The sequence below is a fragment of the Triturus cristatus genome, chromosome 8 (assembly GCF_964204655.1).
Source record: "Triturus cristatus chromosome 8, aTriCri1.1, whole genome shotgun sequence".
Taxonomy (NCBI): domain Eukaryota; kingdom Metazoa; phylum Chordata; class Amphibia; order Caudata; family Salamandridae; genus Triturus; species Triturus cristatus.
Genome location: NC_140591.1, coordinates 338,924,796 through 338,940,967, shown reverse-complemented (window position 1 = coordinate 338,940,967; position 16,172 = coordinate 338,924,796). Strand labels below are relative to the sequence as shown.

The 16,172-nt window shown below is 45.7% G+C and overlaps 2 protein-coding genes across 3 annotated transcripts in view; one reads left to right on the top strand and one right to left on the bottom strand.

Annotated features, from left to right (window-relative positions):
• Positions 1–16,172, top strand: part of SLC7A1 (solute carrier family 7 member 1) — a 509,165-nt gene that overhangs the window by 3,661 nt on the left and 489,332 nt on the right. The window lies entirely within an intron of this gene.
• Positions 1–16,172, bottom strand: part of LOC146802090 (cytochrome P450 26A1-like) — an 83,825-nt gene that overhangs the window by 59,455 nt on the left and 8,198 nt on the right. Inside the window, exons 2-5 of the mRNA XM_085623727.1 lie at positions 9,187–9,468; positions 8,492–8,638; positions 8,006–8,140; positions 7,561–7,716 (exon numbers count right to left, since the gene is read on the bottom strand). Of these exons, the coding sequence (XP_085479853.1) occupies positions 7,561–7,716; positions 8,006–8,140; positions 8,492–8,638; positions 9,187–9,468 (720 nt within the window). The remainder of the gene's footprint in view (positions 1–7,560; positions 7,717–8,005; positions 8,141–8,491; positions 8,639–9,186; positions 9,469–16,172) is intronic.

Genomic DNA, 16,172 nt, shown 5'->3' with positions numbered 1-16,172 from the left:
GTCGGGCCGGGCCTGGCCCCCCCCCTGCTCATCAGATGCAGTTTCTACGAGAAACTTACGGTCCAGTCCCTGGCGCATACACACGTCTTAGGCTGGTGCTCTCGGTGCCCCCTGGCAGCAGCTGGTGCAGAGGTACCTCCCCGCCCGGGAATCCCCGCTCCTCCTTACCTCCAGCCCCCGAGGCAGTGCCATGTGGCCCCCGAGCAGCTCCCTGCAGGGCCCCTGGCTCCTGTCGTTCTCGGTACTGTCCAGGGGCAGGGTCCAGTCCCGGGGCCCCCGGAAGATGTCTAGCAGCGCCATGAAGAGTGCGTGCAGCCGACTGTGTCCTCTCTGACTGCCCTCCCAGCCCTCACCCTCCCCCGGAACCGAAACCGAAAGTGAATGTTCACCAGTTCAACAAGGAGGAGGAAGGCAGGGAGGAGACGAGCAGTCTCATTCCGATGGGGCCTGAGAACTTTACTGCGATGTGTACGTAGTGCACACACTGCACTAATACCGAAGAAAGACACTTTTACAAACAACCTGTGCGCCGCCCTCTGAGAGATTTGTACTCCTCACGATGGTGCGGGGACACTTCTCAGAGAGGGGGTGCTGCCATTCGGGGGGCACACAAACAAGTGAAGCAAATGGGCCACGCCCTTTCAGCTGGAGAGTGGTAAGGGTGTGGTAGGTAAGGAGGGGCACTTTGGAGCACACTGTGACAGATGTATGACTAAAGTATGGTGTGGTAGCCACTGACATTTAGCACATCTTCATACACGCCAACAGACCCCATTTGTAAGCCAACCAGTAAAGAGGGCACCGGAAGACGCCACCGCCTTTCTCCGAGGCAGAGCAGAAATGCCTCGGAGAAAGGCAGCGGCATTTTCGGATTCGGGGGCGTGTTTGTCTTTTCTCTCCTCCAGCCATTGGCTGGAGGAGAGAATGAGACTTCTTGCAAAAAACACGCCCCCTGATCCGAAAAGGACGGGGCCTAATCGGAATGACTGACCTCTTCTCCAATGGCTGGCCAGCATTCAAGAGGCCAGCCAATGGAGAACAGGGAGAAGAGGGGCGGGTTCAAGCCCCTCTTCTCCAAGTCATTAAATCTCGGAGCTAGACTGCGCAAGCGCAGCCTTCGCAGCCAAGACCTAAAAATGTTACCAGAATAGTTCCCCTTCTTTTTGTTAAAGAAAACTGTAATTGGACGGTTAATCCGACGGATCAGGCCTCAACTGAAGTTCAAGGGAGGGAGTATTCTGTGTTGTGAAGACGTGGTCAACACAGCTAAACAAGAAACACGTTTTCCTGCCAGGGTGCCTTCTCTCTAAAAGAAAATACATGTTTGCAATAGTAAAGGTTGCTTGGAAGTGACATTGACTTTAATTGATGGAGTCACTTGAAGCCTCCTGAAGACAACGGTGCATTCTTTTTCAGAGGTAGTTTAAAGGTGTTACCATCTGAATTGTAGAGTTTGTGATTTTATGCATATGTATGCAGATACTTGCTCTGAATCCGGCTTCTCCAACGGGTAGTTCACAAGCTACTGTTAGATCCACACCTACCTGTACGTAGCTCTTCTGTGTCCAACCCAGCCTTCTAAATTAGCAGATTTTGCTTGGCAAAATTAATACATGTATACCAAAATTGAAAGATGTGCATTCAAGACGTAAATGTGCGTATTTTCAGAATTCATGAGCTGATGTTTGGAGAAAGAATGGTGGGATTCCAAAATATATTTCAAGCTTAGTACTAGTTTTACCTTGTGGCCAGGGCCATTTAAGCAATAGCCATTATGTATTTCCTATGTAAAGGCATTCATAACTAACAAAGCCTTTTTTGCATTACTTCTGACTACCCTGCCAGAGGCACTGAGGTGATCATGGCTAGTATGTGTGAATGTTGTGGCTACTAATGTAACCTTGCTTGGTGTGGTCACTAGTAGTATTAGTAGATTAGGATGGTTTTCATTGATCACAAGTAGCTGTTAATACAGAAAAGGTTGGAGACCCCTGCTCTAGATACAGTCTGCATTACTAAAATCAATATTTTGGAAGCACAATTTTTAAATCTTGAGCCTAAATCTTTTTCCACATTTTGTGGCTTCCTATATTTTATTGTGTGTGTGTGTGGAATAGTGCATTTCCCACCAAACGGTTTAACTTGCATTGCTCTTACTTTTAAGGTGTGCGTTAATTTACATGCAGTTAGTTACCTGAAGGTGAAAGACAAACAGAAAAGCGATAGTATATTTTGCTCTTTTTAGCCATGCTTTAAACCACGCTCACTGATAAAAAAATCTTTTTTGCCTCGAACAATGCCAGTTTGTTTTTTCACTCCCACCCCCAAACCCACTATGACTTTTGCCACCTTCCACATGAACGCTGCATTTCTGCATCTACCAGGCTTGCATCCTTACATTAGTTCATAGATCTAATCCGTTTTCACAACTATCATACCAATCTGCAATCTGTACACACAGGAGGGCGACTTGGACCCAGCTTAATACGCACATGTGAATAACCACTGATGAAGTATAACACCAAGGCCGGGTGGGGTTGAAGATAAATGTTTGTGTATACCCACCTCAGTGCCGTAAATAAAGGTGTCTCACTGGATAACAGCGTTTCCTGATACAGGTCAGTGATAACTTTACCTTCCATTCTTTCAAGATACGGAAAATTGGTACATTTGAGTTGGGTCACATGAGCTTTTGCTAACAGTGCGAGAAAGCCACAGCAACGTACAGTTTGCTGTTAAATAGGAAGTTACCATGATATTCCCCCCTGAAGCGCCTACCGTTCAGTGTAATTCACTTCACGACTACTTACCCCTTTTAAACCTTTTGTGTTGGCAGGAATGGGTACATACGTGTGCAGCTTTTTCCGGATTTACAGCTTTTATTATAGAAAGGACTTACCGCCCAGAACTCAACCGGTCAAGTATGTTAGGCGGCTCTCAGACATTGAAGCACGGGGTCACATTTAACTTTATTTTGTTGCAAACCAGTTTAGGGGGCTCATGGCAGCAAACCTGTCATTTTGTTTTTGCTAAGATTAATGGTTGCTTTCGTTCATACATATGAACAGCGCAAAAGGAATATATTTAAAATTTATATCATTCTGAGTCAGTGTTCTTCCTCTGATTGGCTCAATTACATGTCATGTGGGGAGCCCTTTCAACCTGTGATTCAAAGTGGCCGTCGCCTATTTTTTTTTTTTTTTTTCCTTTTTCAGACCTCCCAGATTAATTTATGTGCGGGCTTTGCACCCCTCCAAGAAATAAATATGGGGGAAATGTTCTCTTTGTTTGTGATGTCAGTACCGAGTTCCATTTGTCTCACAAACTACTGTTTCGTTATTCAAAGGCTTAAGAAGGAGCTGCTCTTAGGCTTACCGCCTTCTGACTCCTCACTACTTGCCCTTCTGTATAAAATGTGTTTCTTCCAGTACACTGTCAATCTGAAAAGAAATACTAGTGAATTTAACTTTTACTATTGTAGACTGTTTATATGGAGCAAGAAAACAACGAAGGAGATTACAGCCTGAAAAGTGAAACAAATGTGCCCCTGTTACAGTTGCAGGTCAGTGTGAAACAAATGTGCAACTGTTACATTTGCGGGCCAGTGTAAGGTGGGCAGATGTAGTCTATAAGGAAGACGCTGTGTGGAAAGGGTGCCAAAAGGCTTTCCCAACTCTTTGTTATATATTTCTAAAACACTATTTTGGTTTAGTGGTCTGGTGAAGATCATAGATGGCTGCTCTGCCTCTTTATGCCTTGCCACCGAGGACCATTTTTGAAAGTTTTAGTCTCAAACTCTGCTACAGGCGAATAGTTTTGCTGTAGCTGGTGATATTAGCAATTGGGGGGTGGGGGCAGAGGACACCTGCTTGATCGAAGACTTAACTTTTATGCTGATTCCTAGTTTGACGGGGAAACGGCCTAACTAGGGATTGCGGTTCTCTGCTCATGACACAGGCAACTGTCCCCTTGGATGGCTTGGGGGTGCTGGGTAATACTTGGAATGTATCCCCTCCTCTCCACCACACTCAATGATATCTGTGCAATATTGTGAAGGAAACACTAGGAATGTCCTCTTACCCCATCCCTGTCTGTTTTTAGATCAAGCCTGGGCAGCGCATGCGCTGCTCTGCGAGGCATGCTGTATTCGGGTTGGACCTGCAGCTCTGCCCACTCTCCGCCCATATTTTTAATTGGCTTGTGTCATTGTCCTTGGTACTTGCTGGCTTCTGATTCGTTAATAGGCTTGTTGGTCCCTCCTTAGTATTGGCTTGTCTCATTTTGTAACCTTACATGGCGACACCTCCTATTACGCGTTTTGTTACTCGATAAGTTTTAATTACAGCCTCCGAGCACTAATTTCTCGAATAGCGTTGTCCTGCCTGCTGTTGCAGGCAGGACACACACTCTCCCAATGCTGCATTTGCAGTGCAATAGGTCTTGCGTTTGCGAGAGTTTAAGCTATTGGCATTGTAAATGACAATGCCTTTTATTTATCTTTTTTTAAAAACAACACATAAATAAAAGGCATTGTCATTTACAATGCCAATCGCTCAAACTCTCTTAAATGCGAGACCTATTGCATTGCAAATGCTTGTTGATCATGGTTCCCTGTAAACCTGTGCTGACATCCCCCTGACTAGCTTGCTCGTGGTAGCTCCTTGCATCATGAAATTGAGTGGATCCTATGTTTGGCCGACTGGTGGTTGGGTCAAGGCAATTTGCTGTGCTGGATTCATGTCACAACTCTAAACTGGTATCTGCATTAGTTGGGTTGTAGAAGACTTCCGCCTCCGCCATCCAAACCCTAAATCTTGGCTCATATGTTGTCATCCACCATTAAGTTACGATTCTCATAAACTGCATACTGAGAGCATACCTGTTATGACCTTCAAAAAACCTTTTCAGGGTGGATGGGCATTGTACGTTTTTTTCTTTGTAAGAAGATGAAACTAGTTTGATTTGGTAGATACCTACTAACAATTTGAATTTTTTCAGTTTTGTGGTCTGTTAATTTGCCAGTTTTCTTACTCTGATTTGCTTCCCGTCTTTGGCCCATGCAGGCAGTCCACAGTACTATCCCAGCAATTTGTAACACTCTGATTAATGTGCTCAGCATCAAAGCTCTTCAAACTACTGTGCTAGCTGCTGTTTATTTACCCAGTAACATGCCAATGGTTAAATACCCTAATAAGCCAGTGGCCAAAGATTAGGAACCCACGAAGCATCTGTTGGAATTGGCCCATAGCATCTCTAAATCAAGGTCAAAAGCATCAATAGCAATACGTCCCTTTGCCCTGTAACGGACAGAGGTACTGTTGCTGTGCTTGCTGATTCTTTACACAACTGCTTATAGCCATCAGTGCACCTGTGCAGTGGCTATAGGGTCTGCATGAGACTTGTGTGCAGCAGCTTCATATCAAAACCCAGATGATGGCATTATTTTCAAAGTGTCCTACATTTATATTTCTAGGTAAGCCTGGGCCACCGCTGGCAAAAAGTTTGAGTCACTACTGAAGGAGTCATGCAAGTGAAGGAGATCTGAGCAAACTGATTAATATAACAAGTGTTGTTGGTAGGCTAAAAAATACTTTACATACCTTGCTAACCAACCCCTCTTCAGTATTTGTATTTTACGGTATTTGTAAAGCGCATCAATCATCCTGGGGGACATCACGGCGCTAGGACGGATTAGAGTGAGGTGTGATTGATCATTGGTAGGGTCAGTCTCTAGGGAACAGGAATATTTTCAATTTTTTCCTAAACAGTAGATAATCGTCTGCCAGGTGAAGGTCAAGGGGTAGGTTGTTCCAGAGGACCGCAGCTGATTTGGAAAAGGACCGGTCGCCCATTCTGGCCTTGGAGGTGTGCTTGATAGAGGCGAGAGCTAGATGGCGTGATCTCAGGTTACGCGAAGGGATGTGGAATTGTAATTTATCATGTAGAATTTGTGGCCACTTTTTATGAAGGGTTTTATGCGCAATACAGAGGAGCTTGAAGCTGGCTCTCTGGTGGACTGGGAGCCAATGTAGGTCCTTCAGGCAGCTATACTTTTTAGGTCTCGCCTGACCCAGCGCATGCGCTGGGCTGGAGAGACTTATTGAGAGGGCTCCAAAAAGTGCTACCAGGCCATCCTGGAGCTACAGTGCATGTGTGCGGGCGCGCGCGCCGCGCTTTACCGTGATCACTTTCGCGGCCGCACGGCCGCTTTGCATAGCCAATAGGTCTCGCTTTTGGGACCTTATAAGTATTTAGTTATGCAACTGTTGCATGGCTAAACACTTATAAGGTCCCAAAGGCAAGACCTATTGGCTATGCCAATGCTTGTTTTTATTTCATATTAGTTTGGCGGCAGCATTCTGAACTACCTGGAGTCTGGTGAAAAGATAGTCAGCCATGCCTACATAAAGGGCGTTGCCATAATCCGTCAGCTGTCTGCAATTTTGTGGAATCCAGGGAAAGAGTTGCCTGAAAAGTTTCAGTGTAGCGTGGGTTTTACCGCACATTGTGCGTACTTGATCCAACATAGATAGGGTATAATTGAAGATGATGCCCAGATTTGTTGCCGCTCGCTTGAGCTCTGGGGCGGTGCCCAATGCCTGGGGCCACCAGCTACTGTCCCAGCAATCCTGGGCACCACTGAAGAGCAGGATTTTCAACTTTCCGGCGTTTAGTTTCAGACTGTTCTGGGACATCCAATCTGCGAGTTCAGTGAGACAGTTAATTAGATTGTTTGTTTCAGTGTTGGTCAGCCTGTCTGTCAGGGGAATCACCAATTGTGTATCATCGGCTTAGGAGCAAATATCAAATCCCCATTCCTGCTGATATCCACCAGAGACGAGACGTAGGCATTAACCAGCATTTACAATGCAATGGTCTCGGCAATATTATAGGTAGAGCTATTGGTATTGCTCATTATTTTTGTATCCCTAAATAAATGGCATTGTCATTTCTATTGGCATTAGCTTTTTTTTGCAGATGTGATACCAGTCCTGGGGCTCCTTTCCAAATCATTATGTTCAGGTGTGTACATTAGACTGCATCGACTGAAGTGAACCAGGACTACAACTCCCAGCAGACATCGGGTTGGTAAAAGAAAGTCATGGCATGCAGCACTGCGCCCGTAGCGGTATTCTCAAGGTGGGTGCTACAGAAAGTGTCCACGACAGCTTGTATTTTTAAAATACAAGTGGGATTATTTACAAGCCCCTTGCGCGTCACTTTTAAAGTGGGAAACAGTGACGTACCGGCGGCAGAAGGGGCTTGTGCATAAGCCCCAAGAATTGGAAGTGCACGGACCATTGTGCATGTTTTGGACGGCGCACGCTGATGCGCACGTGTGAAGGCTTTGTGACTCATCCCACGTGCTGGGTTAACCTTACACACATACAATTGGAAGGCAAGTACTAAAAAGAACCTTGCAGCTGCTACCAAGACGCCCATTCACGTGCTTGTTCTAAAATGCGTTTATTCTGTGCTGGGGGTGCACTATTGCTTTTGAACACCCCTGCTAGGAGCCTGCCATGACAGCGAGTGCAAATATGGAAAAACGCAACTTACATTCAGCTCGAACGTCTTGAGGGCCACCCTGAACGCCCCTGGGACAGGGGGTCTGAGCCGCAGGGTTTCCTTGAAGACGCAGCCCGTGTACTTGAGTTGCTCCAGGGCATCCAATGTGAGGGGTCTGCTCTCCTGGCCGCCACTGCACAGTAAATCCTGCGAAAAAACTGCGAGGGGTGACTGTCGGCCCGTCAAACAGGCTATACGTGCTGCGAGGGGTGGCTTGGCGGAAACAAGGCCTATGGTATACAAAGCTAGTAAGGGTCTGCTTGAGACATATTTATTTCGCAGGCGCCGATGCATTATTCTGTACGGTTTCTGTAAAAGTGTGCTTAACACCGACTGCAGTGAGGCATAAATGTGTGCCCCTACCCCACCCGCACCATAAGAGTGAACAAACACAATATTTTGACGTAGCCTCGTAACACAAAATGTCCCTGCAAACCTTGATCTGCAGTTCCTTGCAAACTTTGTGTAGAACCTCCGAATGAAGCGCCAGGAAGGTCATGAGGGAGGTGGCGGCGCTAGCCGTGGTCTTGTGGCCTCCAAATAGGAGCTCAGTGGCGGATTCCTTTAGTTCCTATTTGTGGAAACCAGAAGGGAATTGGTAAGCGCCCAAGGGCCACTGAACCGAAGCACACTCAGAAGGTGTCTGACTTTAGCGACATGTTCCCACTACAGAGGGTCGTGCTGTGTACCGGGGGACTAGAGAAGCAATGACAGCAGGAAAACCATGCAGGCGCCCAGGGACAACTACGCGCACTTAGCAATAAAGTGAACATATGTAAATCACGGCAAATGCTGCTTCTCAGTAGCTACGCCTGGATGCGGCTACATGGACTTTGCTCCCGAATAATGCATGCACTGGTCACCCCGGTGCGTCCTGCTGCAGAGCGCCCTGTGCGCGTGCCCTCGCCTCTCGGCACCTTACCTGCATGTTCAGCTGCTCGCCGTTCCTCTGCGTGTGCTCGATCAGCAGCTGTAGGGCGTCCTTGTACTGGCAGTTCGAGTTTTTGGCCATCTTCGCCTTTATGTTCTCTTCGATTTTGGCATGGATCACATTCCGAGCCTTTAGACCCTGAAGAGAAGACAAGTTTTACTTAAATATATATGGGATTTTAATAACACAGCGAGTTCTCAACCGTCCCCACGCACCACCCATGGCCGGCTCAGGAGAGTACTGTGAGGGAAGCCAGAGGCAACCCGCGCTTCACTCTTGAGGCGCAGGTCGCATTCCACCACTTCCAGCAGTGGGATCGCTCAGTTGATACAGAGCCTGCTGCGGCGCCATGGCAGCCGGGACCACCCCCTACGTACACGAGCTACAAGCGGGTCACAGTGAGCGCCTTATATATACACTAGGTCCCTGACTTTGAATGCCACACAAGTGCCTCTCCAATTTAGGTAGGGCCCATTAGAAAAGACGGGCTGTCTAGGAAAATATTTTACGATAAGGTGTAAACTCAAAGTACATTAGGGCTGGGGAAAGGTCACTCACGAGTTTGGCAAGAGCCGTCCGAAATGAACTTTTAACGTGTGATTGACTTCGACCCAACACCACCGGCCAGCCCACTCTGGTGCACCCGTTTCACACCGCCAGTCAGCACTGCCAGGAGTCCTCCATACCCGGTAGAGGCAGCTGAAGGGCACGTCGATGGGCAGCGAGAAGAGGTTGCGGATCATCTCCTCGAAGGCGTGCACCAGCTGCTGCTCGGTCTGGTGCGGCTCGAAGCCCAGCAGGATCCTCATGGCGATGGGGAACATGAGGTGCTTCACCTCGGGGTAGACAAGCACGCAGGCCCCGCCGGACAGCCACTGCGCCAGGGAGCCGCGCACCTCCTCCTCGATCACCGGGATGTAGTGCTGGAGCGCCTCCCGAGAGAGGACGCCACGAACACCGCCGCCTTTCTCCAAGGCGAAGCAGAAATGCCTCGGAGAAACGCAGCGGCGGTTTCAGATTCGGGGGCGTGTTTCTTTTTCTCTCCTCTTGCCATTGGCTGGAGGAGAGAAAAACACGCCTAAAAAAGGGCGTGGCTAAAAAGTGGAAAGAGCACGGAACACGCCCCCGAATCTGAAAAAGACGGAGCCTATTTGGAGGGACGGCTCTCTCCTCCAATGGCTGACCTCCGTTTAGGAAGCCAGCCAATGGAGGAGAGGCAAAAAGAGAGGCGGGCTAAATAGCCACTCTAAGAAACCTAAGATCTCCGGACTTCCGGTTCTGCCTTCGGCAGACTGGACGGTCCCTCGACCTAAAAAGAGTGGGACTTAAGGTATCTCCCTGCGGGACTCCGTACTTCATGCTCTTTGCGGTGGAGGTGCAGGATCCCATTTCAATTGTTTGGGTTCTGTCTTTCAGAAAAGAGGCGAACCAAGATAGGGCTTTGGAACAGATCCCTTTTTTGTGCAAGATTTGGAGTAGTTTAGTATGGGAAAGAGTATCGAAGGCCGCAGCGAGATCTAATAAGATCAATGCTACGGCTCTACCCTGGTCTACTAGTGTTCCGATATTATCGGAAACAGCTAGTAGAGTTGCTTCTGTGCGGTTATTGGTTCCAAAGCCCGTCTGTGAGGGGTCGAATAGATTGTTAGATTCGAGGAAGGTGGTGAGTTGCTTATTAACTAAGCTCTCCAGAACTTTGGATAAAGAAGGTAGTTGAGAGATGGGGCGATAGTTAGCTGGGCCATATATTCCAAGTCCTGCTTTTTTTAAAAGTGGAAATACTACTGTTTTCTTCCAAATGTCTTGGAAAGACGCTTGTTCCAGAGATTGGTTGAATATTTTAGTGACATGTGGGGATAGAATAGGCGCTAGTTTGGAGAAAATAAAATGCGGGCAAGGGTCGAGTGGGGATCCTGCCTTGACCTCAATCATGGCTTTAGTCACTTCCTCCTCTTCAGTCTTCCTAATTATCGTCTGTGCACTCTACAACTGAACACACAAATGCTGCAACTCCATTAACCTCATTGGCATCATCCCACAGAACCTCCAGCTCTCCCCTTCAGCATGTGCAACACGGTTTCTAATGCCTATCAGTACTTGTTCTGCATTTGGCCACACAGACATGGCAGATCTCGTGTCCTACAACAACATGGATGCCCTGATCATCAGAGAAACATGCTTTCAAATTTATTTTCCTAGTTTAATCTTAACTGAAACATTAAAGGATAAGCCCAAGCCACTTGATCTTCCTAGCCACCTTACCACAAAATCTGTGAAGGAAGCAATCTCCAGACTTCGATTTCTCATCATTATCCCCCAAGACTTCACATCTAGTTCCCAACTCAGTACTTCAGATTTCATTTTCCTTCTCTCACTCACTAGTCTGACATATTTTTCTACCCAATTGACCCTGCCGCTACCACTGATTTCTCCCACTCTATTCACTTTTTGCACCACTCCTTTTCTTAACTAGTAACCCAAGCTACCTAAAATAGGATTCCTTAAAAATGCCTTTTTAGACCAACTTCAGTCAAACATCTAGGGCTCATTTGAGGGTCTCTTTTCAGGACACATTGAACCACAGTGCATCACTAATCAACTGCACTTCCTGCAGTTGTGAATAAAGCCAAACTTTTGGCCTCAACATATTTTCTGACACTAAGCAGTGGCAAAAGCAGGTTTAATAAAAATGCTGCAGCAAATCCCATTTTTTTGCTCTGCCCTTCATGTCTAAAATGTGAGGTGAATACATATAGGAACTTTATGAAGCCAAGACAAACATCTATGTAGAGCCTACTACTCTAGGTAATAATATGATGTGATTTAATGCACTGCAAAATTGATTGGAGCAACAGCTCCATTGCCCTCCCCCACATCCATGCATTCTTACACTGAACACCTTCAATCCTTCTCTGACCTAATCCCGTTTCTCAAAACAACCACATAAAAGGTCATCGGCTATCGTTGGATGTTTCTCAGATCCCAGTCCTTCATAGTAAAAGCACTCTCAGAATTGGCACATTATCCTGCTTTCTATGCGGGCCAAAGTAAGTCCAACTAGAGCCAATAACTAGCCTCTTCTTGTACAAAGTGCTAGAAAGAAATAGCACATCAACCAGCAGCAGTAAATTTAAACCTATCATTCTGTATATAGCCCTAGTACTGAGAGAGACCGCATCATGGTAGTCATTGAGCCTTACCCACAACAGACATTTGAGTTCTCTAGCTGGTAGTACTACTCGATCTCTAGTAGCTTTCAACACCAGTCGCTCTCCTCTTCATGCTCTCTGCCTGTTTGAGATTTGACTGCTTGTGTCCTAATATGGTTTGGCACTTTCCAGTGGTCAATAGTTCTTTATACATGAAGATAGCCACGTCTGAGCCTCTCTCCCTTCCTCGTAGAGGGTACCTATCTTTCCACCATTGTAAAATGCCTTTAACCTCAATATGAAGACTCTCAAGCCTGTATCACAGGCCCACAGACTGCAATACTTTAATATGCAGATAATAACTAACTGTCTCAGAATGTCATTGGACATAGTGATCCAGCAACTGCAGTCATTAGTGTCTGCTAAAAACGCAGTCCTACAAAAGAAAGTTAATTTGCCTCAAAGCATACTTCATAAAATCGAAGGCTGAGGAACAGTACTTGGCATAAACTGCCGTGGTCCCACCCTCAAATATTCCATATCCCATTGTCTGATAAGGAGAAATAGCTGTCAGCTGATGAACTTGACAATTAAAAATATCCCAAACTACTTGATATATGCTTGACCTACTCCCCTTGCTTCTGCCGATCAGCTGACCTCACTTGCTGCCCTGATTCCTCATTGCCCCTCTCTGGGTCTTGCCTCTGCCTTCCTCTCTTGAGCCTTTCTTTGCCTGCCTGTTGTTTTGTCTATATTATTTGCATTTGTTTGCCTCTCTTTGCTGTTTTTGACCTACTTGGTTGTTCATTCTTTGCCTCATTGTCCTCACCTTCCCGTGTCTCCCCCGCTTTTGTCACGTTTTTGTCCGCCTCCCGCCAGCCCAACCCCTGCCACCTAGTGCCCTTCCCCGGACCAACGTGATGGAGCACCGAAACCGCCTTGATCGCAGCCACCGACTACAATAGGAAACTCCTTGACTGAGGATAAACAGCAGCTCCCTGATCAAGAGGTTACATCACATCGGAATTCAAGGAAACACCCCTAAGTTGCTTTCCTCCTTCCTTACGGGAAGAACCCAGAAACTAAGTCTGTCTCCCACGGTTCACCTCCGAGCCCAAAGATGACATCAATGGCGTTCCTCAGTGCTGGTCTCCCAGCCCCACTCTCTTCAACACCTATATGACCGCTGCCGTCCAGACACCTGCGATCCGCATCTCTGTCCCCTGCACACTCCCCTCCCATTGATGGAGCAACAGTAGAGGACGTTCCTTCTCCTACCTTGAGGCGAATTCCTGAAAAACCTTCCTCTGCACCTCGAAGCTCCTCCTCTCTTCTGGAATTCAGGCAAGCACGCTGTTCAACTGATCTTTCAGTAACTCCCTCCTCCCCAGCACCTGGGTACCCTCCTGTCTGATTAGCCACGCCTTACAAATCTACAGTTTTGAAAAGATGGCATAAATGTTGTGAAAGTAATCCTTTTGTGCCTGTGGGCTCTAGGAAATTGTACTTCTTCGTTTTCCTGCATCAGTCTTTGACTCCCTGTTTAAACAACATCATCCTGACACCCCCGCACCCATTTTTAAATGTTGATATATTTGGACTGTTTTCTTTTATCGTCTGCAATTGTGTACCCTCCAACCATGCCTCCCCACCCTTCTGTCTACATTGTTTAGTATTTCTGTTACAAGAATTAATCTTTGTCAAAGTAATTGTCACGTATTGGGATTGAGTTTAATGGTAAATCACTCCTAAAATATCCACTTTTCCAGTGCAAGTTACTGGAAAAATTAAATGTTTATCTCCTTTCGCTGCAAATCTTCCTCTGTAATGCTCCCGAACCTTGTTGACATCCTAGCTGTTGACAAGAAAGCAATTTTGTAGCATTCATTTGGCATACGTTTGGAACCTTGACGTGTAGTGCTTAATTTAATATTTTACAAGGCACGACTGACCTCTGTTACTTAACCGTGCTTTCTCTTTTACATGTTAGAACAATGTGTCTACTAACAACTCCTCCTCGGAGGGGGCTTCACAATGACACTGAAAACGCTGCACACGGTGACTTACATACTCAAACCTGTTACAATGCATTCACACTAGGATTAGTTAAGCATTTATCATTTTGCAATGTAAACTCATTATATAGATTCTCTACCTGACTCGCTGCATTTGGCTGTTCGGTGTCACCATTGTGTTTTCAAAACTCGCTGCTAATAAGATTTGTTCTAGTATGTAGTGATAAGTTTAGTTGCACCCCAGATACTCAGTGCATGGCTGCAGTCTATTCTCAGTGGTAAGGAGTTGAGTTATCCACATCCATACCTCTCATGGACCAGTGACCCACGGCTCGTCATCTCTGAATTTGTTTGAGTATGAATATTGTCACATATTAAATTCTTTTTTTACAAATCAAAAGGCAGTGTGATGCCTGGGCATCAATTCATGTACATGCTGGTATTGTGCTATAAACTCTATATGCAGCTCCCTAATACCTTACTGAAAGGGCTTCAGCTATCGTAGAATGGCGAGGCTGCCAACAAAAAACAAACTTCTGGGAACATACAAGAACAGTTTGGCTCAGCTCCACCAGATACTGGTCCACCAGCATAATAAATCCAAGACATTGTGCATAGTGTACAGGTTGTGCTTTAGGACTGGATCATATTTCTGTTTGATTACTACATGTATACCTGAACCTCCACTTAGCAACTTAGCAAACAGTCTTGTGCTTTGTGCTTACCCTTGTAGGAAAACCCACTCTGCTGGCACAACTTGCTAAGCTTATCCAGCACTCCTTTGGAATGCCCTCCCATTATTCTTCATGACCAGAATGATCACTTCATGTTTAGGAAATGTTAATCACATGGTTGATGCACACAAACGGCCTGGTTTGCTCTTGTGGATCTCAGTTTGGCACTAGGAGGTATACAAGTATGATTGCATGTTGAACATTCACAAAATAACAAATCTTAGAGAGACAAGGGTGAGCTGCAAATTAATTTTTTGAGACTTTGCAGGACTATCTTGACTTTTCAAGGCTGGCAACGGAAACGCGCTTGGATGTGGAATTAGCATATACATTTTGAATTGAGAGGAATATTTTGGGTATTTAATATAGACCCTTCACCACATGCTTAACACCCCACCCCCAAAGAAAAATAAATACAAGGAGTGCTGCTTTGTTGCGTTCTCTGTTTTGTTGCCAAAAACACAAGAGTTGTTGAATGCATAGAAAGCTGCTGATACTCCGTTTGCTCTCCCCTACCCTGTAGGAATGGATATTTTGACATTTTGTGGAAAGCTCCATCTAGCTGACCCCAAAAGCTAACTTGTAGCTTCTCCTTGCAAAACAGAAAGCAAGAGAGATTGGTTTTAGTACCAGAAATGACACATTTTGGAGCACCTTACAGAATAAGGGCCTGATTCACTAAAGATTCATTTTCTGATAAAATCACTCTTCATATGACAATTACCTTATTCACAAAAGAAATTTGCTACCATAAGAATGCCCTCCCCAGAACAAGGTCATTGTCGTCAATAGAAGTTAGTTTCATTAAGAATACACCTGCACTTGGTGCAAATTTCCACCTTTTTAGGAATGGAGAAACATTTCTACAAAACCACCACTGTTGTGCAGTAGTACTAGTATGGGTAAAACATTACCGATATGAAGTTTACTCAAGTTGGAAATGTCATCATGTAGAAATTTGATACAAATGAGCACTAGCAGATAACTCGCCCATTCCCACAGGGAACTTTTTTTATAATTAAAGAGCAACACTCCACCCTTCACCCGCAATAAATGTAGATGTGTTCACATACTATATTCATAGATTCACCGTTACACCTTTGACAGAAGTAAAATTGTGTGTAATGCCATGATCACAACAGTACTTCCTAATTGTTTGTAATTACCCCAAAAGTTATGAATTCATGGTTGTTTACCAACTTTAATAGATGGAAACACTGAACCACCACTTGAATGCTTACAAACCAGCCCCTTTACTAAATCTGCATTTCACATTCTCTCATGTTTGTTGAATTTCCGCATTTGAAACGGTTGTAGCTAGGGCCCGAAGGACTTATTTATCAGACGTGCAGTGCTCGCTCAACGTATTGTTATTAGTATAGCGTAAGCACCGCCAGGCCAGATGTTTGTTGTGTGCACAACTCATGCACTGGCTTGCAACGTTGTAGGTGGGGATTGAGTGCAGCAACGTCTGAGGCGCTCTCTCCAGGGTCATTTACAGCTTTCATTAAAGTTGTCACTTCATATTACCAATCTCTGAGGAATCTTTCAACTCAGCAATTAGGTGACAATCAAGCTGACCCTAGTGTTCTGGACCTACATTTCTCTTATTGTCACAGTGGCTCCGTCTTCTTCAACGAAATTGGCTTGTGATTGCTGCTCTTCCTAGTGGTTTTGGAAAGGACCTTGAAAAAACATAACCTTAATAGCTCTGTGTGTGTGGCTATACATGTAATGTAAATGATACTTGTAGAGCGCAGCTAATGCCCAAAGG